The sequence below is a fragment of the Trachypithecus francoisi genome, unplaced genomic scaffold (assembly GCF_009764315.1).
Source record: "Trachypithecus francoisi isolate TF-2019V2 unplaced genomic scaffold, Tfra_2.0 Lachesis_group3, whole genome shotgun sequence".
Lineage (NCBI taxonomy): Eukaryota > Metazoa > Chordata > Mammalia > Primates > Cercopithecidae > Trachypithecus > Trachypithecus francoisi.
The window spans coordinates 33,194,483-33,218,816 of record NW_022681468.1 but is presented as its reverse complement, the minus strand read 5'-3'; the positions used below and the strand labels follow the sequence as shown (position 1 = coordinate 33,218,816).

The 24,334-nt window shown below is 44.5% G+C and overlaps 2 protein-coding genes across 4 annotated transcripts in view; one reads left to right on the top strand and one right to left on the bottom strand.

Annotated features, from left to right (window-relative positions):
* BBOF1 (basal body orientation factor 1) overlaps nt 1-6,403 on the top strand; it is a 50,354-nt gene extending 43,951 nt beyond the window's left edge. For all 3 annotated transcript variants that reach the window (XM_033187466.1, XM_033187462.1, XM_033187460.1), the window contains one exon: nt 5,011-6,403. In XM_033187466.1, the coding sequence (XP_033043357.1) occupies nt 5,011-5,022 (12 nt within the window). In that variant the 3' untranslated portion in view covers nt 5,023-6,403. The remainder of the gene's footprint in view (nt 1-5,010) is intronic.
* ALDH6A1 (aldehyde dehydrogenase 6 family member A1) lies at nt 1,272-24,105 on the bottom strand. The gene is made up of 12 exons (XM_033187471.1): nt 23,951-24,105; nt 15,503-15,565; nt 12,894-12,968; nt 12,558-12,719; nt 12,251-12,329; nt 11,549-11,851; nt 9,188-9,309; nt 7,694-7,883; nt 7,007-7,188; nt 5,504-5,683; nt 5,145-5,243; nt 1,272-1,849 (listed from the first exon to the last, which is right to left on the bottom strand). Exons 1-12 carry the CDS (start codon nt 24,005-24,007, stop codon nt 1,745-1,747), a joined length of 1,617 nt encoding a protein of 538 aa, XP_033043362.1. The 5' UTR covers nt 24,008-24,105; the 3' UTR covers nt 1,272-1,744.
* Nucleotides 24,106-24,334: the final 229 nt, after the last annotated feature.

Below are 24,334 nucleotides of genomic sequence, written 5' to 3'. Positions count from 1 at the left end.
GATTACAGGCTTGAGCCACCGCGCCCGGCCTGAAGAATTCTTTATTAAAAAAATCACTAATTAGAAATACAGGCAAGAGAAAAGAATATATAAAATTTGGCAAGTAATAGCAGGTTACATTGCTTAAGGCAGGTGTCTTACCCTTTTTTTTTTTTTTTTTTTTGAGACGGAGTCTTGCTCTGCCACCCAGGCTGGAGTGCAGTGGCCGGCTCTCAGCTCACTGCAAGCTCCGCCTCCCGGGTTCACGCCATTCTCCTGTCTCAGCCTCCCTAGTAGCTGGGACTACAGGCGCCCGCCTCGTCGCCCGGCTAGTTTTTTGTATTTTTTAGTAGAGACGGGGTTTCACCGTATTAGCCAGGATGGTCTCGATCTCCTGACCTCATGATCCACCCATCTCGGCCTCCCAAAGTGCTGGGATTACAGGCTTGAGCCACCGCGCCCGGCCCTGTCTTACCCATTTTCATGGTTGGAATACTCCTTGATTTCTGGACCTAAAATAACTTTTGAAATAATTTTCTAAAGAAAATTATTTGCATCTGGCCAGGCACGGTGGCTCATGCCTGTAATCCCAGCACTTTGGGAGGCCGAGGCAGGTGGATCACCTGAGGTCAGGAGTTCGAGACCAGCCTGACCAACATGGAGAAACCTCGTCTCTACTAAAAATACAAAATTAGCTGGGTGTGGTGGCACATGCCTGTAATCCCAGCTACTAGCGGGGCTGAGGCAGGAGAATTGCTTGATCCTGGGAGGTGGAGGTTGCGGTGACCCAAGATCGCACCATTGCACTCCAGCCTGGGCAACAAGAGCAAAACTCCATCTCAAAAAAAAGAAAAAAGAAAATTATTTGCATCTGAATTAATGGCTGAAGCATTAATTAATGATTGCTGAAGAGAACCCTGAAAGTTAGTACTTGGCACATATAACAAAAAGTTGATTTGATTTATCCATTGCTTACTGAGGTATCCTTGAGAAGTGATCTTAAGAAGCAGGAACAGTGACAATGATAGAACTAATAGTGGTCATAAATTACTAGGAAACAAAGTGGCATTGAGCAGAAAAGAAAGAAGCTGTTGCCATAACTTTGGGATATATAAAAATGGATTATATCTTGTGTATTGTGGGATAAAAGAGGGGCTAAAGAAAGCTTTGCGGGAGGTCTCTCCCAGTGGCATTTAGGTAGTGCTATGTTTGAGGATCAACCAAAAACAGTGAGTTATTTCTGTCCTGTTTCCCCATCTAAGAGTTCTTCTTGCAATTATTGGAACATTTTCTTTTTTTACTTTTTCAATTTTTTTAAAATAGAGACAGGGTTTCGCCATGTTGCCCAGGCTGGTCTTCAACTCCTGGGCCCAAGCAGTCTGCCCACCATGGCCTCCCAAAATGATGGAATTACAGGCATGAGCCACTGTGCCTGGCCGGAACATTTTCTTTACATACACTGGTGTTTCTCCCCTTCAAATCATCAGAAAAGGGGAATCAGGTTTAAGCACTAATTTCAGATAAGCATTTCATAGTTACAACAGTTACCTCAAAAATGTATGAAGAGCAAGTGAAAAATCTGATTTCATTGTTACACTAGGCAGCTCCCTATAGAAACTTTGCTGGGGTTAATAGTCCTGAGGAAGATTTTAGTTACAGTGTAGTCCAGTCCCATAGATCTGATCTGAGCAAAGCTGACAAATGAAGCTGCTCAAAAATAAAGGGAGATTACTCAGGATGGACTGAGTCTTAAACAAACTTATGTCTAACGGCCCATGGTAGGCATGACAACAGCAGGTGAGGAAAGAGTAGCATCCTCTTCTTTCCACTGAGAAGTAATGGTCTTTAACTGAGTGTAGAATTGGATGCCCTAAGGAAAACAGAAAAAAAGTTAGCATATATTTCTGGGGTTTCATGATTCTTCTTTTAATTAGCTTTTGAAGGAGGTATTATAAAGTGCTACTCACGGCCGGGCGCGGTGGCTCAAGCCTGTAATCCCAGCACTTTGGGAGGCCGAGACGGGCGGATCACGAGGTCAGGAGATCCAGACCATCCTGGCTAACACGGTGAAACCCCGTCTCTACTAAAAAAATACAAAAAACTAGCCGGGCGAGGTGGCGGGCGCCTGTAGTCCCAGCTACTCGGGAGGCTGAGGCAGGAGAATGGCGTAAACCCGGGAGGCGGAGTTTGCAGTGAGCTGAGATCTGGCCACTGCACTCCAGCCTGGGTGACAGAGCGAGACTCCGTCTCAAAAAAAAAAAATAAAAAATAAAGTGCTACTCACTTTCCTAATTGAGAAATGTAATCAGAATCCAATATATATTGTTCATAAGATAATTGATCTAAAACATTTAACATAATACCTGGCAGATAGTAAACAATCAAACCTTAGCCATCATTATTATGCTGAAACTAGTATTTCTTTCTTTTTTGTTTGAGATGGAGTCTTGCTCTCTCACTTAGGCTGAAGTGCAGTGGCATGATCTCAGCTCACTGCAACCTCTGCCTCCCAGGTTCAAGCAACTCTCCTGCCTCAGCCTCTCAAGTAGCTGGGATTACAGGAACCTGCTACCATGCCTGGCTAATTTTTGTATTTTTAGTGGATATGGGGTTTCACCATGTTCGCCAGGCTGATCTCGAATTCCTGGCCTCAAGTGATCCGCCTTCCTCGGCCTCTCAAAGTGCTGGAATTACAAGTGTGAGCCACCGTGCTCCCAGCCATTATATAGTAGGCCATTTATCTATCTATCTATCTATCTATCTATCTATCTATCTATTTAGAGAAGGAGTCTCTCTCGACTCACTGCAACCTCTGCCTCCCAGGTTCATGTGATTCTCCTGCCTCAGCCTTCTGAGTAGCTGGGATTACAGGTGTGTGCCACCACACCCAGCTAGTTTTGTATTTTTAGTAGAGACGAGGTTTCACCATGTTGGCCAGGCTGGTCACCTGACTTCAGGTGATCTTCCAGTCTTGTCCTCCCAAAGTGCTGGGATTACAGGCATGAGCCACTGTGCCTAGTCGGCTATTTCTGATAATTATCAGAGATCATGAGCTCTATATTGAAGTGGCAAACCCAAAGCATCTTACAAATCTAAAGTAAAATATCTGACATTATACAAATTCACTTCTAAATTACCTATAACATGTGAGCCCAAAAATTCAGCATATTTAACTCTCTCTCTATATAGATAGATATAGTTTATTTTATTTTATTTTTTTGAGATGGAGTCCCACTCTGTCGCCCAGGCTGGAGTGCAGTGGTGTGATTTCAGCTCACTGCAAGCTCTGCCTCCTGAGTTCATGCCATTCTTCTGCCTCAGCCTCCCGAGTGGCTGGGACTACAGGTGCCCGCCACCACGCCCGGCTAATTTGTTGTATTTTTAGTAGAGATGGGGTTTCACCATGTTAGCCAGGATGGTCTCGATCTTCTGACCTTATGATCCACCCGCCTCGGCCTCCCAAAGTGCTGGGATTACAGGCGTGAGCCACCGCACCCAGCTAGATATAGTTTATTTTAAAGAGTAGGCTTGAGCAAAAGAGAATAATACATTGTGCAGATTTAACACATATAATTACTAGCAAGCTAGAATGACATTTTACCAGATTACCAGAGTAATTTATAATAATTAAATTGGGGGGTGCAGCCAAGAGTGGTGGCTCACTCACACTTGTAATATCAGCACTTTGGCAGGCTGAGGCAGGCGGATCACTTGATGCCATGAGCTCGAGACCAGCCTGGCCCAACGTGGCGAAACTCCGTCTCTACTTAAAAAAAAAAAAAAAGGCCGGGCGCGGTGGCTCAAGCCTGTAATCCCAGCACTTTGGGAGGCCGAGACGGGTGGATCACAAGATCAGGAGATCGAGACCATCCTGGTTAATATGGTGAAACCCCGTCTCTACTAAAAAATACAAAAAAATAGCCGGGCGAGGTGGCGGGTGCCTGTAGTCCCAGCTACTCGGGAGGCTGAGACAGGAGAATGGCATAAACCTGGGGGACGGAGCTTGCAGTGAGCTGAGATCTGGCCACTGCACTCCAGCCTGGGCGACAGAGCGAGACTCCGTCTCAAAAAAAAAAAAAAAAAAAAAAAAATTAGCTGGGTGTGGTGGCCGGTGCCTGTAATCCCAGCTACTTGGGAGCTTGAGGCAGAATTGCTTGAACCTGGGAGGTGGAGGTTGCAAGTGAGCTGAGATTGCACCACTGCACTCCAACCTGGGCAACAGAGCAAGACTCCCATCTCAAAAATAAATAAATAAATAAATGAGAGGGTGGGCAGGCAACAATTTTTAAACAATAGTTGTACTCTGTTTTGCTTAAAAGAAATGTAACTAGTATCAAATTAGTCATTTTTACAAAAGCTGTGACTAAGCCGGGTTCAGTGACTCACTCCTGTAATCCCAGCACTTTGGGAGGCCAAGGCAGGCAGATCACCTGAGGTAAGGAGGTTGAGACCAGCCTGGCCAACATGGCAAAACCCCATCTCTACTACAAATACAAAAACTGGGGGGCGTGGTGGTGCGTGCCTGTAATCTCAGCTACTCAGGAGGCATAGACAGGAGAACTGCTTGAACCCTGGAGGCTGAGGTTGCAGTGAGCTGAGACCATGCCACAGCACTCCAGCCTGGGCAACAGAGCGAGACTGTGTCTCACAAAAAAAAAAAAAAAAAAAAAAGTAATAATGTCTGCTACAAAGAAGGTGCTCAATAACATTTTTTGTAAATGCATAACTATTACAGAAAAACTACGTGCAATGGGAACACACTGGGGGTCACACCACCCAGCACTGAGGGAGGGGTGGTGGCAGTTGGAGGAGGTTTTCTGGAGGAGCTCATTCTTTAAATTGAGACATGACAGATGATTAGGAGTTAGTCAGATGAAAGGGGAGAGATGGCGAAGAGGGTCACACGCTCAGGAAGTGGCATATACAAGGGCTTGGACTTCCCCATACTCTTTCCTCAAAACTTTGTTGCTTTGAGTTATTCAGGAAGCAGCAGCTTTGGCAAAATTTTGTTAACTTTTAAATCTTTTTTAGGGAACCTTCTGAGAAGCACTGATTATGACCCCACAGATGCTGCTGGCAGGCCCTTCCTTACAGAATCCTTGCTCCTGAATATCTTTAAGAAAATTTCTTAAGGGAAAAGACAAAAATTTTAACTCAGAAGTTACCTGTTTGCCATAGAAATTGGTGTCTCCCCTGAAGGAGGATCGAGAGCCGGTGAATGAGAACATTGGCAAAGGCACTGGAATGGGGACATTCACTCCCACCTAAAACAGAACAAATCCATGTCATACCCTAAGGACAAAGAAACTCTCCATTTGGAAGCACAACGGCATCAGAGACCAGTTTTGAATACCCACCTTCCACCCTGTCCTCTACCCCATGAACTTTCATTCCTGAGGAAGAAATGGGGCAATGTGGGAGGTCATGGGGACAATCTTAAACCAATGACTCAGTATTATTTACTGTTTCCTCTTAGGAAACAGTAAATAGATATAAGAATCTCTTAAAAATTCTGTTCACAAACCTGTCCGACATCCACCAAGTGGGCATATTTCCGAGCAGTGGCTCCATTGGTGGTGAAGATGGCAGTTCCATTTCCATATGGGTTGTTATTTACAATCTGGATGGCTTCATCCAATGTTTCTGTCTCCAGAACCACAAGAACTGGACCAAAAATCTCCTCTTTGTAACAGGTCATATTTGGCTGCCAGGAGTGATGCATCCAGAAAAGAAGTCAGCTTTTTGGATTCTGAGTATTTTACACTTATTTGGTACTTTCATTTACTACACATCATTTACATGGACAACTTTCATATTAGTAATCTCTTTTCATTTCAAATCACCTATTTTTAAAAAAGTCCTCTCTTAACTGTGTTCCATCTTCCAAGTTACCAATCATATAAAAAACTTGGAATTCCTATCAACAGTAACCACACTTCCTCTAAGGGACTGTATTTTTAGTTCATGACCCATCATTAGCTTCCTTTTTAATACCTGAACAACTTGTTTCATCCAATTGTTATCAAAAAGTTACATGAAAATTTATTTTTTATAAATCCAATCTATATTAAATATACCAGGATAATTTTTCTCTTTATAGAAACCCAATGCTGTTTTCTATAACATAAACAATCCATTCTTTGCCTCCCAAATAAGTCTGTATGTTTATATTTTGGTATCAGGTCATAGACACTCAAAACATCCTTCACCATGCAATTAATGTTTGTTGCTGGTAAATGGACTTTTCTGTATGGTTCTGTGGCAAGAGATTTCATAATTTCTACTGCACTTACATTCAACACTTGATGATTCACTATTATACTAGGGCTATATGAATTTCAAAAAATGCCTCATTACCTCAATTTTTAAGTCATGTTAGCTGAGAGACTTTCAAAGTTTTGATAAATAAAAATTGACAAGTCAATTTTTTTGTCACTTTCAATAAATATCGGGTGGTTGATATATTGATTGAGACACTGCAGTAGCCATAAGCTAGGCAGCAAGAGGGAGACAGGAGAGAAAACATTAACAAGCCAGTATAAGATAGCGTTTGGCAAACTATAGCCTGTGGGCCAAATGTGGCTTCCTGCCTGTTTTTGTACAGTCCCCAAGTTAAAAATGGTTTCTGCATTTTTAAATGTTTGAAAAAATATTTAATCATATATAAAATGATATGAAATTCAAATATCAGTGTCCATAAATAAAGTTTTATTGGAACACAGCCACCCAATGTTTATGGCTGATCTCACACTACAACATCAGAGTTTAGTTGCAACAGACACTATATTCCTGCAAAGCTGAAAATATCCCTTTATGGAAAGTTTGCAGACTGCTGGTATAGTGGAAAGAGTTTGGTTGGGAGTTAGAAGGGGAGGCCAATTCAGACTCCAGATAAAATAACTGATCAATCCTGGCAAGAGATGAAGTGTTAGTCATTAAGTATTTTCATTAATAAATTAGAGGGATGAGATTCTATAGCCTTTAAGGTGCCTTCAGCTCTCATATTTGTGAAATAAAAGTTGTTCACCTTGACATTCGAGATGATGGTTGGTCCAACAAAGTTACCATTTTCATAGCCTTTCACTTTAATTTTTCGTCCATCAAGAAGGATGGAAGCTCCCTCCTTTGTTCCACTATCAATCAGATTACAGACTCGCTCTTTGGCCTGGGGAGTGATCAGCGGGCCAAGATCAGCTCCAGGCTGATCTCCTGTAAAACAACACAGAAGAATTTAAGGTCCTCATTAACATAAATTATGACTGCTGTCAGAGCTCATGCCTGTAATCCCAAAACTTTAGGAGGCCAAGGCAGGAGGACTGCTTGAGCCCAGGAGTTCCAGACCAGCCTGGGCAACAAAGTGAGACTTCATCTCTACAAAAAATAAAAAAATTAGCCAGGTGGTGGTGCACACCTGTGGTCCAAGCTGCTCAGTAGGCTGAGGCAGGAGGATCACTTGAGCCCAAGAGTTTGAGGCTGCCATGAGCTAGGATGGCACCACTGCACTCCAGCTTGGGTGACAGAGAGCCTCTGCCTTTAAAAACAAAACAAAACAAAAAACTGCTAATGAGATGAATCCAAATGACAAGTACAATATAAAGAGAGGAAATGGCAAGAATAGACATGATTGTTCCCACTGGCCAAGGCCAGTGACAGAACCCAAGAGCTTAGTGCCACAGATGCAAAATCTAAGGGAGCAAGGCAGGTGATTGATTACCTGCATTGACTCTCAGGTTTTTGGCACGCTCCACCAGCTCTGGCAGCCACTTCTTGGCTTCTCCCACAAGGACTGCTGTTGAAAGAGCCATGCAGCGCTGACCAGCAGCTCCAAATGCTGCCCCAACCAACTGGTTCAGGGTATTTTCCTTATTGGCATCTGGCATGACTACCCCATGGTTCTTGGCTCCCTAAAAAAAAAAATACAGAAAGCACAGGAATCTTCCTTGGGCAAATACAATTAAGCTAAGAAATTAAACAGTGGACCAGGTGCGGTGGCTAACGCCTGTAATCCCAGCACTTTGGGAGGCTGAGGTGGGAAGGATCACTTGAGGTCAGGTGTTCAAGACCAGCTTAGGCAACATGGTGAAACACGATCTCTACAAAAAATTAGCCAGGAATGATGGCACAAGCCTGTGGTCCCAGTTACTTGGGAAGCTGAGGTAGGGGGACACCTTGATCCTGGGAGGCAGAGGTTGCAGTGAGCCAAGATCACACCATTGTACTCCAGAGTGGGTGACAGAGTGAGACCCCTGTCTCAAAAAAAAACAAAAACAAAAACAAAAAACACAAAAACAACAAAAGGAAAGAATTTGTTGTCTGCTGGGTTTTTCAGTTATAAGAAGAGCAATGTTAAAAAAAAAAAAAAAAAGAGAACTTACAGCCTTACAGCAATAATGCCAGTAACCAGCTGAAAGGCAAAACAGAAAGTAGACCTCTTGATATAGAATTTCAAGAAAGAGCCAGACATGGTGGCTCATGCCTGTAATCCCAGCACTTTGGGAGGCCGAGGTGGGCGGATCACTTGAGATCAGGAGTTCGAGACCAGCTTGGCCAACATGGTGAAACCCCATCTCTACTAAAAATACAAAAATTAGCCGGGTGTGGTGGTAGGCACCTGTAATCCCAGCTACTTGGGAGGCTGAGGCACGAGAATTGTTTGAACCTGGGAGGTGGAGGTTGCAGTCAGCTGTGATGGCACCACCGCACTCTAGCCTGGGTGACAGAGTAAGACTCTGTCTCAAAAAAAGTGATTAACGTGACTTAGAATGAAGCTCCTCTAAAGGTTCATGATTAAAGAGAAGACATTCAGGAGGACATGATAAGGCTTACGTCTGTAATCCCAGCACTTTGGGAGGCCAAGGCGGGCAGATCACGAGGTCAAGAGATTGAAACCATCCTGGCCAACATGATGAAACCCCATCTCTACTGAAAAAAAATAGAAAAATTAGCCAGGTGCGGTGGTGCATGCCTGTAGTCCTAGTTACTCAGGAGGCTGAGGCAGGAGAATCACTTGAACCCAGGAGGCAGAGGTTGCAGTGAGCCAAGATAGTGCCACTGCACTCTAGCCTGGCGACAGAGAGACTCTGTCTCAAAAAAAAAAAAAGAAACACTGACATTGGGGTGGGATTAGTGGCCTCTCTGCTGAAGGTCTGTTCCTAGGTAATTTTCATATATAGAATAAAGATTGGAGAAAAAAGGAATAAGAAGTCACCATATTGGCTTGAACCCTCTTGCCATGTCTTGATCCTCTCTCGAAGATATACTCTCCTGCCTGGTTGGATCCCACAAAGCTGATTGCTTTGATGTCCGGATGATCGCAAATAAAATTTACAGCTTTAAGAAGAAAATAAATGATCACTCACAAAGGAGCAAATGGATTCTCAACATGGAAAATTTCCCCTTTCCCCACTGTTATGAATTTGAAGTTTTCCTGTGTTTTTCTTTTCTTCTTCTTTTTGTTTTTTTGAGACGGAGTCTTGCTCTGTTGTCCAGGTTGGAGTGCAGTGGTGCGATCTTGGCTCACTGCAACTGACGCCTCCCAGGTTCAAGCAATTCTCTGTCTCACCCTCCCAAGCAGCTGGGATTATAGGCACCTGCCACCACGCCTGGCTAATTTTGTATTTTTAGTAGACACGGGGGTTTACCATCTTGACCAGGCTGGTCTTGAACTCCTGACCTTGCGATCCACTCGTCTTGGCCTCCCAAAATGCTGGGATTACAGGTGTGAGCCACTGCGCCAGGCCTGTGTTTGTTTTTCTATACTGGATTCTCATTGTAAAGTTCTCTCCTTGTACCTTTTAAATTCTATTTAGCTGGCTGGACACGGTGGTGCATGCCTGTAATTCCAGCACTTTGGGAGGCTGAGGCAGGTGAATCACCTGAGGTCAAGAGTTCGAGTTCATCCAATATGGTGAAACCCTGTCTCTACTAAAAATACAAAAAAATTAGCCAGGAGTGGTGGTGGGCGCTTGTAATCCCAGCTACTTGGGAGTCTGAGGCAGGAGAATTGCTTGAACCTAGGAGGCAGAGGTTGCAGTGAGCCAAGATCATGCCATTGCACTCCAGCCTGGGCAACAAGAGCAAAAGTCCATCTCACAAAAATAAAAACTAAAAAATAAAAAAATGAATTCTATTTAGCCTCTTTCCTTTCATGATTTTTCTCATGTGCTACTCCAGAATTTCCACTTCTAATCTAACTTTTATTTTTTTATTTTTATATATATTTTTTGAGACAGGGTCTCACTGTTTCACCTAGGCTGGAGTGCAGTGGTGCAATCTTGGCTCACTGCAACCTCTGTCTGCCAGGCTTAAGCCGTCTTCCCACCTCATGGGACTACCTGCACATGCCACCATTCCTGGCTAAGTTTTGTATTTTTTTTGTAGAGACAAGGGTTTTGCCACATAGCCCAGGCTGGTCTCGAACTCCTGGGCTCAAGTGATCCGCCTACCTTCGCCTCCCAAAGTGCTGGGATCACAGGTGTGTGCCACTGTACTCGGCCTTAATCTAACTTTGAAGGCTGCAACTCCTATTTTCCTCGAAAACAACAGTCTTTGAATACTGAACTCTTCTTTTTTGTCCTTTAAGAATAACAATAGGCAGTGCACGGTGGCTCACGCCTGTAATCCCAGCACTTTGGGAGGCTGAGGTGGGTGGATCACCTGAGATCAGGAGTTTGAGACCAGCCTGGCCAACATGGTGAAACCCCGTCAGTACTAAATAGTTTTACCAAAATTAGTGGGGCACGGTGACACATGCCTGTAATCCCAGCTATTCAGGAGGCTGAGGCAGGAGAATTGCTTGAACCTGGGAGGCAGAGGGTAGAGTGAGCTGAGATCGCACCACTGCACTTCAGCCTGGGCAACAGAGGGAAACTCCATGTCAAAAAAAAAGAATAACAATATTTCCTCAATGGTGACTATGTACTGGGACACTCAGACACTATTGTGTTCTCATGTGAGAGGTCATATAGCGTAGTTTTTAAAAGCAAAAATCAGAGTCAGCCTTCCTGAATGGGTATACACATCCTGGCTTTGACGGTTTCTAGCACTGTGACTTTGGGCTAATTAATTTTACTATGTCTCATTTTTCTCTTCTGCAAAATGGAAAAAATAATACCTATCTCAAAGGGTGATTATAAAGATTAATAGATAAAAAGCACTAGGAACAGTGCCTGAAACACAGACGCACTGTTTTAAGTATTAGCTATTATTACAAGAATTGGAAGGCCTTCAGTATCTCTGAGATCTGCAAATTCTCCAAGTTAAATCCTCATGTATTCTCTTCATATTGAAGAAAAAAGTTTCTTTTTTAATCTTATCTGTGTCTAGCCCTAATCCAGATTTCTAGTGTCCCAATATGTACTGTAGGGCAAGAAGCAAGAAGCACTGCTATTCCCCAGTTGGTTACCTTGGCGCACAAAGATGGCAAAATCATCAACAAACATGGAGGTTAAAATGAGTAAATACTTTCCTCCTTACAAGTAGGTTCCTTATCCTAAAACATCCAATCATCACTAAACACCTTGATTTTTTGGTAGCCAGATTAAGTAGCCATATGCAGAAGGGCAGTTACCTTCATGTTGTCCATGGATGATGTTTAATGTTCCATCGGGGGCACCAGAATCCTGGAGCAACTTAGCAAGAAGCATAGTTGCTCCAGGGACCCGCTCGGATGGCTTCATTAGGAAGGTATTTCCACACACCATAGCCATGGGAAACATCCAAAGGGGGATCATGGCGGGAAAATTGAATGGAGCAATGCCTGCACACACTCCCAGAGGCAGACGGTAGGAATAAAGGTCCATGTCTTTGGTGATGGATGGCATGGTCTCTCCCATCATGAGGGATGTCACACTACAGGCATGCTCAACCACCTCTGGAACACAGAAGTCAGGCCATCAGCTCTCCACACTGTGTACTAGTTAGCTTTGTCCTGTTCTCTTCAGCCCTGAGGACAGGAAGTGGCTCAGGCCAATGAAGGGGTGCAGGGTACACTGACTTGCCCTTCCAAGTTAAGGGTTTGTGCAAAATGAGATTCTCTGAATGGGAAAAATACAGCGATATGTATATACCCACTGGAAGATCATTTGAGTAAAGAGTAAAAGTAAACCAGTCTTAGGGATACTGAATACTGCCATTTTTCACAAGCGTTAAAAAAGATATCATGGGATGGCAAAATCTATATAAAGGAAGAAGCAACCTCCCATTCTGCGATCTGTGCCTCCCATCTTCCTTTGCTCCTTCCCAAAAGTCCCATAAGGGGCTCCCAGCTTACGAAGGCCTCGAAATACATCTCCTTCAGCATCAGCTAGGGTCTTCCCTTGTTCCAATGTGATTAACTTGGCAATTTCTTTCTAGAGAGAAAACACACAGATAGAAATTAATGCAAGAATGTTCCTCTTTTAAATTTTCAGGTAGCCAAGGAAGAATAAGACTGGAGGAGATGCAGTACAAGGGAGAGAGCCATGATCAATGTCTCTGCATACTGCAGAGTAAGGGAGGGTGGCTGAAAAGGTCTCTGTGAGAGTGACAAACATGCCCTAGGTGACAGTTTGGAAAAGCATACCATTCAGATTTCATACCAAGTTTTCTTTAATAAGTTGTTGATAGCGGAGCAAGACCTGCTGGCGGCTTAATACTGAAGTGTCTGCCCATGCAGGAAAAGCACGTTTGCAGGAAGCAATGGCTGCATCCATTTCTGCCGTGGTGGCCTGAGGGACCCGACCAATGACCTCATTGGTGGCCTGATGAGAAAAATAAGCACATGATCCTTTGCCCCTGACTCACCTTCTCCACTGTACATCTAGTCACAGAAGCAGCACTATGTGCTTTACAATAGACACCCAGGTCCCTACTTGCCCATTATGTCCCTAGAATTCTAGGCTCCTAAGTTGAAGTCCCAAAGCAGCTTCGCTTACTGGGTTGTGGATCTCGATCCATTTGTCACTTTTGGATTCAACAAATTTCCCATCAATGAAGAGCTTTACAGCTGGCTGAAAACAAACAAACAAACAAAAAACCATGAAACTTTGTATTAGTTAATTGCTTTGCTTTTCTCTTTCCCTTGTACCAAAAGGAAAGAAAACAAGTTGATAATGGAATCTTCTAGTCTTTAGAAATGTTACCACTAGGAAAGAGACACATAATATCCTTAGCTATTTTGTGTGTGTGTGTGTGTTTATGTTTTTTTTGAGACAAAGTTTCCCTCTTGTCCCCCAGTCTGGTGCAGTGGTGTGATCTCGGCTCACTGCAACCTCCGATTCCCGGGTTCAAGCAATTCTCTTGCCTTAGCCTCTCGAGTAACGAGATGACAGGTGCCCGCCACAACACCCAGCTACTTTTGTATTTTTAGTAGAGACGGGGTTTCACCATGTTGGCCAGACTGATCTTGAACTGACCTCAGGTGATCCACCCACCTCGGCCTCCCAAAGTGCTAGGATTATAGGTGTAAGTCTCTGCATCTGGCCCTTATTATTATTATTTTTTCTTGAGACATGGTCTCACTCTGTCACCCAGGCTGGAGTATAGGGGCGTGATCATGACTCACTGCAGCCTCAACCCCCAGGGCTTAGGTGATTCTCCCACCTCAGCCTCCTGAGCAGCTGGGACTACAGGCACATGCTACCATGCCCAGCTAATTTTTTTGTACTTTTGATAGAGACGGGGCTTGGCCATGTTGCCTGGCTGGTCTCGAACTCCTGGGCTCAAGTGAGCCACCCGCGTCAGGCTCTCAAAGTGCTGGGATTACAGGCGTGAGTCACTGTGCCCAGTCTATAGTTTATATTAAGATGTGGCAGAGCCTCTCAATACTGTGATCTCTCTGAGAATGGGAAATTCCCTGCTATTCACACAGTGGAACTTCATGAGTGGAAACACGATATTGTGAAGTTTATACTAAAAAAGCAGCAACTCTGTTAACAAAGATTAGCTACTATGAGTTTTTGGCCCAGCTGACTGTTAATTACTGCGAGCATGCACTACCTTTATGATCAAAAGATTTTTGGCTGGGCACAGTGGCTCATGCCTGTAATCCCAGCACTTTGGGAGGCCGAGGCAGGTGGATCACCTGAGGTCAGGAGTTCAAAGACTAGCCTGGCAAACATGGCGAAACTTCGTCTCTACTAAAAATATAAAAATTAACTGGGTTTGGTGGCATGCACCTGTAATCCTAGCTACTTGGGAGGTTGAGGCAGGAGAATCGCTTGAACCTGGGAGGCAGAGGTTGCAGTGACCCGAGATCGTGCCACTGCATTCCAGCCTGGGCGACAGAGTGAGACTCCATCTCAAAAAAAAAAAAACAAAAGATTTTAAAAATGTTTCTGTATATTTTTTTCTGAGATATAGCTCACTGTCACTAATTTTTTTTTTTTTTTTTTTAACATGGAATCTCACTTTGTCACCCAGGTTGGACTGCAGTGGCACAATCTTGGCTTACTGTAACCTCCGCCTCCCAGGCTCAAGCAGTCCCTCCACCTCACCCTCCCAAGGAGCTGGGACCATAGGTATGCACTACCGTGCCTGGCTAATTTTTTGTAGAGATGGGGTTTCACCATGTCTCCCAGGCTGGTCTTGAACTTCTGAGCTCTGGCAATTCACCTGCCTCAGCTTCCCAAAGTGTTGGGATTACAGGTGTGAGCCACCGCGCCTGGCCTCTTTCACTAATTTTTTTTTTTTTTTATTTGAGATGGAGTCTCGCTCTGTTGTCCGGCTAGAGTGCGATGGTGAGATCTTGGCTCACTGTAACCTCTGCCTCCCGAATTCAAGTGATTCTCCTGCCTCAGCCCATGAAGTAGCTGGGACTACAGGTGCGTGCCACCATGCCCAGTTAAGTTTTGTATTTTTAGTAGAGACGGGGTTTCCCATGTTGGCCAGGATGGTCTCGATCTCTTGACCTCGTGATCCACCCACCTCAGCCTCCCAAAGTGCTGGGACAGTAAATTTTTAAAGCGGTCTGTGAACCAAAAAATGGTGATCTACTGTGTTACAGTGTGTGCATACTTCTGTGTGGAAAGAATTTGAGCAATAGTGCTTATTTATTAGATTTTAGGTGCTGGAAGTGGTTGACAGACAGTTGATCTGTAAAAACCACTCTAAAGGTTGTTAAGAAGAAGACAACTGTCTGGCAGAGTTAGCAGAACTTCTAGAAGCCATGAAAATGTTTGTATCTTTTGACACAGTAATCCATTTCAGGAGGAAAATAATCCAAAAGGAGGAAAAAACTATATAAACAAATGTTTGTTTTATAATATTGAAAAACTGAAGCAACCTAAATGTTATGTAGGGAAACTGTTAATTCAGGCTATATCTATTTGATGGAATATTATTGCAGCCATTAAAATTATAACTATAAAGACCATCTTGCAATATTGATAATGCTTACAATATAGTAGATCTAGTATTAGATAAGAAAACCAAGATAGAAAGTTTCACATACACTGTGATGACAATTATGTAAAGAAGATAGAGATACCCAAAAACTATACTGAATTCCTTCTCAGAAGTCAACCTCTATGCCATATAAACTCACCACTGAAGAAGAGAAGGAAGATGTTGAATACCAGGCGGAATTGGATTTCACCTTGGAAGAAACCTGTGAGGCAAAAAAATGATTATTTTGATAAATGAGAGCAGAAAGTTATTTAAAATTTAGCAAATAGCTACTATATGCTTAATACTATACTAGCTACTGTGGAGGTATGGAAAAGGACTTGATGTTTCTCTCAGAGGCCACATAGCCGTTAAAGAGAAAAGGTATGAATCTATGACACAGCAAACTATGAACGAACAATAAACCATAATAATCATGTCCTATATGTCCAGGATAGTACTGATTCAAAAAAATCTTTTTGTCATTATGTTTTCCTAATTTGGGCCTGGCAAAATGTACCATAAATCTAACAATATGAAAATACTTAGCATGGTATCTAACACAATAGGTACTGAATTTAAGATCATATAAAATCAATATGCTAGGCATAGTGACTCATGCCTGTAATCTCAGCACTTTGGGAAGCTGAGACGGGTGTATCACTTGAGTCTAGGAGTTTGAGACCAGGCTGGGCAACATGGCAAAACCTTGTCTACCAAAAATACAAAAATTAGCCAGGCATGGGTGGCGCATGCCTGTGGTCCCAGCTACTAGGGAGGCTGAGGTGGGAGGACTGCTTCAGCCCAGGAGGGTGAGGCTGCAGTGAGTCATGATTGTGTCACTGCACTCCAGCCAGGGAGACAGAGGGAGACACTGTCTCAAAAAAATAAAAAATAAAAATAAATAAAATCAATGAAAATATAAACCAAATAGTTTATTACCAATGCAATTAAAATTATGTCCTTATACATACTTGAAAAATGAATGTTCATAAGAACTTTATTTGTAGTATCCCAAAACTTGGAAACACCCCAACGTCTACCATTGGATGGGTGAATAAGGAAACTAATGTGGTATATTCGTACACTGGAATACTACTCAGCAAAAAAAGGAACGACCTACTGATACATGCAATATAAATAGTCATAATAATTATGACAAAAGACAAGTTAGATAATAAGAGTACATACTGTATGATTCTACTTATGTAATACTAGAGAATGCAAACAAATCTGTAATATCAGAACAGTGGTTACCTGGGGATGAAGAGGGAAACTTTTTGGGGTGATGGACATATGTTCATTATGTTGATTGTGATGCTATTTTCACAGGTGTATACAAATGTTAAAACTTATCAAACTGCATACTTTAAATAAGTACAGATTGTTTTATGTCAATTTTATTTTAATAAAGCTGTATTGAAATGCCATAGGTACGTTATAGGAAAAAATGTGTTGGATAGATATTTGATGGGGTAAAATCAGTAAATAGGGAGGGAAGATCAGTTTCAACAAGATAACTCTCAAACTGTAACTCACTAAAAAAAGTCTGTATATATGTTATCAAAGTTGATTTTTTGAGATGGAGTCTCACTCTGTCACCCAGGCTGGAGTGCAGTGGCATAATCTTGGCTCACTGCAACCTCTGCCTCCCGTGTTCAAGCGATTCTCCTGCCTCAGCCTGCCAAGTAGCTCGGATTATAGGTGTCTGCCACCATGCCCAGCTAATTTTCTTTCTTTTTTTTTTGAGATGGAGTCTGGCTCTGTCGCCCAGGCTGGAGTGCAGTGGTACAATCTCGGCTCACTGCAAGCTCTGCCTCCCGGGTTCACACCATTCTCCTGCCTCAGCCTCCCAAGTAGCTGGGACTGCAGGCGCCTGCCAACACGCCTGGCTAATTTTTTGTATTTTTAGTAGAGATGGGGTTTCACCGTGTTAGCCAGGATGGTCTTGATCTCCTGACCTTGTGATCCGCCTGCCTTGGCCTTCCAACATGCTGGGATTATAGGCGTGAGCCACCGCGCCTGGCCTAATTTTCTTTTTATTTATTTTTTGAGACAGAATTTTGCTCTCGTTGACCAGGCTGGAGTACAGTGGCATGACCTTGGCTCACTGCAACCTCCACCTCCTGGGTTCAAGTGATTCTCCTGCCTCAGCCTCCTGAGTAGCTGAGATTACAGACACCTGCTACCATGCCTGGCTAATTTTTTTTTTTTTTTTTTTTGTATTTTTAGTAGAGATGGGGTTTCACCATGTTGGCCTGGCTGGTCTCGAACTCCTGACCTCAGGTGATCCACCCACCTTGGCCTCCCAGAGTGCTGGGATTACAGGCGTAAGCCACTGCACCCAGTCTATATATATGTTATCAAAGTTGATTTAAGAAATATTTCAGCCAATCAAAATGAGCAAACTAAAATACTCAGGACTGGGATATAAAGGAAAGCTGCAATCTAATAATCTTTTATCTTGCCTGAAAAGGGACTCTGTTAACCACAGAGTATAGGGCTGCATGAAGGGTGCCTACAGCACTGCCCAGGAAAAGATGGTGGTCCTTTGGTCCAGCAGATAGTCCTTCCAAATACCTCATCTGCTTGCTCTCCTATTCCCTACCAAAGCCATTTCAAACCACTGACACTCTCCTGGAGCCCACCATGTCTTATTTATAGCTATGTTCCCAATACCAACATAGCACCGGGTAGGTAGTAGGTGTTCAGAAAATATCTGCTGAATAAAATAGAAGCCCACTGCTGTCTGCTTCTTACCCCAAACTAGGTTAAGAGGCCCTTTTTTGTCCTCTGAAAGCAGCCAATACTTCCCCTTTCAGGCGTATCTCTCTGTGTTGTAATTGTTTGGGGTCTTACTCTGTTTTGTGTTGCTATAACAAAATACCTGAGACTGGGCAATTTATAAGGAAAAGTAGTTTATTTAGCTCATGATTCTGCAGGCTGGGAATTTCTTTTTTTTTTTTTTGAGACGGAGTCTCGCTCTGTCGCCCGGGCTGGAGTGCAGTGGCCGGATCTCAGCTCACTGCAAGCTCCGCCTCCTGGGTTCACGCCATTCTCCTGCCTCAGCCTCCCGACTAGCTGGGACTACAGGCGCCTGCCACCTCGCCCGGCTAGTTTTTTTTTTTTGTATTTTTTAGTAGAGACGGGGTTTCACCGTGTTAGCCAGGATGGTCTCGATCTCCTGACCTCGTGATCCGCCCGTCTCGGCCTCCCAAAGTGCTGGGATTACAGGCTTGAGCCACCGCGCCCGGCCCAGGCTGGGAATTTCAAGGGATGGCCCTAGCTTCTGGCGAGGGCTTCTGTCCTGTGTCATAATGTAACAGAGAAGATCAAAGGGGAAGCAGACCTGTGTGAAGAGGCAAAACTGGGGGGGGAGGTATCCTGGCTTTATAGCCCACTCACACAGGAACTAATCCATTCCCATGGGAACTAATCCAGTCTCAAAAAAGCAAGAATCCACTCACTACAGCACAAAGCCATTCATGAAGGATCCACCCCCATGACCAAAACACCTCCCACTAGGTCCCAACACTACCACATTGGAGATTAAATTTCAACATGAGTTTTGGTGGAGACAAACCAACCATATCCAAGCCATAACACCTGGGTACTTATCTGTTACCCATAAAGACTCTCAGTTTCAGGAGGGTTGACACTGCATCTGTCTTGTTCACCTACTTCACAGAGTTAAAAATTGTAGGCCGGGCGCGGTGGCTCAAGCCTGTAATCCCAGCACTTTGGGAGGCCGAGACGGGCAGATCACAAGGTCAGGAGATTGAGACCATCCTGGCCAACACAGTGAAACCCCGTCTCTACTAAAAATACAAAAAACTAGCCGGGCGAGGTGGCGGACGCCTGTAGTCCCAGCTACTTGGGAGGCTGAGGCGGGAGAATGGCGGGAACCCGGGAGGTGGAGCTTGCAGTGAGCTGAGATCCGGCCACTGCACTCCAGCCTGGGCGACAGAGCAAGACTCCGCCTCAAAAAAAAAAAAAAAAAAATGTAACTGATCAGGACTGTCCAGTTATAGAAAAGTAGCTAGCACAAAGTTGGTACTCATTAAATCTTATTGTTATGTCATTGTAAATAACGGCATGGTGATTTGTGCCTATAGTCCCAACTACTCAGGAAGCTGAGGCAGGAGGATCTCTTGAGCCCAGTTCAAAACCAGCTTGGGGAACATAACAAGACCCCATTTCTATAAGTAATAAGTAAACACTTATTATTTGTTTTCACTCTTTGCTATTCCACAACTTTATCTTAAAACTCCCAACTCTACTACTTCCTCTTCCACTTTCAGGAGCTGACTTTGTTTTTCTTACTTCAGAGCACATAGAAACCATCAGATGAGAACATCTCAACTCCCTACTAGCAAACCTACAAAACTGAACTCAACCTAAGGAGAAGGTAGCCAGCAAGCTCCATGCAGGAAAAGTGACTGAGACAGTGGTGCATGATCAATATATGTGGACTGGATGAAGAGGTATATGCTTTTGTTTTTTTGAGACAGGGTCTTGTCCTGTCTCCTAGGCTGGAATGCAGTGGCATGATCATAGCTCACTGCAGCCTGCAACTCCTGGGTTCAAGCCATCTTCCTGCCTCAGCCTCCCAAGTAGTGAGACCACAAGCACGTACCACCACACCCAGCTAAATTGCTTTTATTATTTTATTTTTTTGAGACAGAGTCTTGCTCTGTCACCCAGGCTGGAGTGCAGTGGTGTAATCTTGGCTCACTGCAACCTCCGCCTCCCAGGTTCAAGTGATTCTCCTGCCTCAGCCTTCTGAGTAGCTGGGATTACAGGCATGCGCCACCACACCCATCTACTTTTTTGTATTTTTAGCAGAGATGGGGTTTCAACATGTTGGCTGGTCTCGAACTCTTGACCTCAAGTGATCTGCCTGCCTTGGCCTCCCAAAGTGCTGGGATTACAGGTGTGAGCCAACACACCTGGCCACATTTTTGAATTTTTAGCAGAGACAGTGTTTCACCATGTTGGCCAGGTTGGTCTTGAACTCCTGACTTCAGGTGATCTGACCATCTTGGCCTCCCAAAGTGCTGGGATTACAGGGGTGAGCCATCATGCCAGGCCGCCATTAACTCTTTTAAGTTTCCCAAGGCTTGGTCCTAGGCCTTCTTTTCTTCTCATTCTGTATATGCTCCTTGGGTGATTTTTATCAACTCCCATGGCTTAACTATCTAGATCCTGATGATACCCAACTCTTTAGTCCTTGGCCAGAATTTTCTTCTTCAGGTGATACCCACGTAATTATCTTTACCACATCTCTATTTGGATGTTACATAGGCACATGTTAAAAAAAGGTGGCTGGGCACAGTAGCTCACTGTAATTCCAGCACTTTCGGAGGCTGAGGCACTTTGGGAGGCTGAGGTGGGAAGATCACTTGAGTTCAGGAATTTGAGACCTGCCTGCACTCAGTGGAGTGCAATGGCGCAATCTCGGCTCACTGCAACCTCCACCTCCCAGGTTTAGGCGATTCTCCTGCCTCAGCCTCCTGAGTAGCTGGGATTACAGGCATGTGCCATCACGCTTGGCTGATTTTGTTTTTTTTTTTTTTTGAGATAGAGTCTCTGTCGCCCAGGCTGGAGTGTAGTGGCGCGATCTCGGTTCACTGCAAGCTCCACCTCCTGGGTTCATGCCATTCTCTTGCCTCAGCCTCCTGAGTAGCTGGGACTACAGGCGCCCGCCACCATGCCCAGCTAATTTTTTTGTGTTTTTAGTAGAGACGGGGTTTCACCATGTTAGCCAGGATGGTCTCGATCTCCTGACCTCATGCTCCACCTGCCTCCCTCCCCTCCTGGTTCATGGCCTGCTAGTCCTACAACATTTGGCTCTTTCCCTAGATCTCCACAGTATCCCTGTGGAGGTCACTTCAGAAGTTTCTCCAAATGAATCAGAAAATACATAGTGTCTGTTTCTGAAATAAAGTACATGGAAAGATTCTTCTCCTTGATGGAAAAGGACAAAATATTAAGTATTTGGGTTTCTCCTTCGGCAACTTGGTAAAGGATAAACACTCCTATTGTTTATCACTTATTGCAGTACAATAAAGGAACTTTCAGTGAGCATTTCACTGTAAGCCTATGTCAGTGCCTAACATAGAAAGAGATGGCAAGATTTAAGTTCTGAATTTTCAGCTCCATCAGTTACTAGTTCGGTAACCATATCACTGAAAGTGCAAATCACTACATCTTTTTAAGAGTAATTTTCTTGCCCAGGTGCAGCAGTTCATGTCTGTAGTCCCAACACTTTGGGAGGCTGAGGTGGGAGGATCGCTTGAGTTTAAGAGTTCAAGACCAGCCTGGACAACATGGTGAAACCCTGTCTCTACAAAAGATACAAAAATTAGCTGGCGTGGGGGCACGACCTGTTGTTGCAGCTACTTGGAGGGTTGAGGTGGAAGAATCACTTCAGCATGGGAGGTCGAGGCTGCTGTGAGTTGTGATTGCACCACTGCACTCCAGCTTGGGTGACAGAGTGAGACCCTGTCTCAAACATTCCTTTATCTCTGAATGGGAGTGATAATATCACAAGGAGCAGAAAGAGGTTTTAGGTTAAGTTTGACTACTCTTCATAGCAGAGAAAAATAAGCTGAATACTTAAAATAATTGAAAACGTGAACTCTCTATAAATCCTTTTGATAGTTCTCTAATATTCATGGCTGCCAAAATCGAGGGGTTTTTTTTAGACGGAGTCTTGCTTTGTCGCCCAGGATATAGTGCAATGGCACAATCTCAGCTCACTGCAACCTCCGCCTCCCGGGTTCAAGTGATTCTCCTGCCTCAACTTCCTGAGTAGCTGGGATTACAGTCGCCTGACACCCGGCTAATTTTTGTATTTTTAGTAGAGAAGGGGTTTTACCATGTTGGTCTGGCTGGTCTCCAACTCCTGACCTCAGGTGATCCACCCACCTTGGCCTCCCAAAGTGCTGGGATCACAGGCAGGAGCTACAGCGCCTGGCCTCTAGGCTACTTTTTATCAAACTTTTAATCAAAGTTTCATGTTACAACTCCTAGTTGGCTGAGGATTACTCTATCTGTTCTTTTCCAGGTCACTTCAGAAGTTTCTCCAAATGAATCAGAAAATACATAGTATCTGTTTCTGAAATAAAGTACATGGAAAGAGAGATTCTTCTCCTTGATGGAAAAGGACAAAATACTTTCTTAAGGTTCTCAATGACTCATTGTGATGGGAGGGGAAGAGGAGGCAAAGGAAAAAAGCCAATTTCAGTAAAAGATTTCAAGAAGTTGGTAAGAAAAATATAGGGTGGAAACTTTGTTTTCCTGCTACTAAAAAAAGATACTAGAACAGAACAAGGATCACAGCAAGAAATATGAGCGAGGCCAGACCATATGGCAAACCCTTCAAACTCATCCTTTCTACCGTCCCCATTAAATAGCATATTTAAACGTGAATCTTTGCTGACTCTGCCAAGAATCTTGAAAATGCCCAAGTTTCTGTACTAGAACTCACGGAAACCTGGTGAATACTAATATTAGCTAAAAGCGCAGCAATATAGAGGAAATTCTCAGACTGGATGTGATGAATAAGAAGGCACTGTTGTTTGTTGCGGATTGTTTCTTGCCTGCAGTAAATCTTGCCTCATACTCTAAATCCTCGGTAGGCCATGAACAGGGGAAAGACTATAGAGTTGGAGATTACAGGCCTCAGGCATGCATCTCCTGTAGCTTTACCATTTCTCCTTAGGTTGGCTTCAGAAAGGACTCAATCCCCCAAGTGCAGAGATGAGGGTGTGTGGCACTAGAAGAGCTGATTTGGGGTGGGAACTTACACTTCTTGTCTTACCTGGCTCCCACTTTCTATCACCTGTTTTGAAAATGTTTAGTACCTTGAACGTACATGGAACATACTGGTAGCGTTAACTGTGTGCCCTTATCTACCCTATGTAGATGTGCCCTATCTATGTAAACTGTTTAACTTGGCTGAAAGTTTCACTGAAAGTTTTGGCAAGAAAGGGGACAGCCAGTCTATGCAAAATACAAAGAGCCACACTTAGGGAAAATAACTTAGTAAATGGCTGCCTTTGGTGAAAATCTAGAGTCCACTTCTAGAAGAAAATTCAAAGTTCATACACTGACCCTCGCCCCTCGCGTTCCCCTTACCTCGGATCACCACGGACAGTGAAGTAGGGTGGGGGAAGGGAGCAATGGCAACGTGGACGCTCAAGGCAGGGGACAGAGTAACCAAAAAGAGTAGTTTCTGGGGGAGAGAGAGAACGCTGGTGCAGAGGTGAAAGGGAAAGACGGTTGGCGGATGGAGAGATGAGGGCAAGAGACTGACAGCAGGGAGCAGGCAGAGCTGGAGAAGGAGAGTGGGCGAGAGCCAGAAAAGAGGAGGCTTAGGAGTAAAAGGGTAGAGGGCCAAGGGTAACAGCCCAGGACTGGATCCGGGACGAGGGAGGGTATGAAGTGAGGGCTGGGCATGGGACAGGGCCGCACAGGTTAGGTAGGAGATCCGGCCAAAAAGGGGTTGGGCCAAGAAGGTCGTCCCGCCCGAGGATAGCTCAGGGAGCAGACGGAAAGGATCCAATTCCTAGCTTCATGGTGCCTTGGCGCCACCCTCACTCGCCTGCAGGATCCTGGCTCGCACTGCCGCCGCCGCCGCCGCCGCCACTACTGCCGCCATGGCTCTCCGCAGCCCTAGCTCCGCAACCCGCTCCTCTACAGCCCAGAAGCACTACAGCTGCCAGGCCTCGCCCTCCATCCTGCCGGGCTTCCTCATTGGTGGGGAGGACTATTTTCTTCAGCCAATCACTCGTCCTAACACCTGATTCCTCCTCTCACACCCCAGTCCTGGGGATAAGTGATTGGTCAGGAGCGAAAATGCTCTCACCCTCTCCCACCTCAGCCAATGCCGTTGGCGGAGGTAGAGAAGACGCCCCTGACTTGGACACTCCATACTGAGCACACGGGGAAGACGCCCCCCAACCTGGAACTCCGATTGGCCAAGGAC

Excerpts from the sequence above, each read along its gene's own strand:
- ALDH6A1 (XM_033187471.1), bottom strand. The coding sequence starts at position 24,007 with ATGGCGGCAGTAGTGGCGGCGGCGGCGGCGGCGGCAGTGCGAGCCAGG. Across the intron at positions 12,720-12,893 it reads GGATCGAGATCCACAACCCA|GCCACCAATGAGGTCATTGG; the intron begins GTAAGCGAAGCT and ends TTTTCTCATCAG. Across the intron at positions 7,884-9,187 it reads AGAGGGTTCAAGCCAATATG|GGAGCCAAGAACCATGGGGT; the intron begins GTGACTTCTTAT and ends TTTTTTTTTTAG.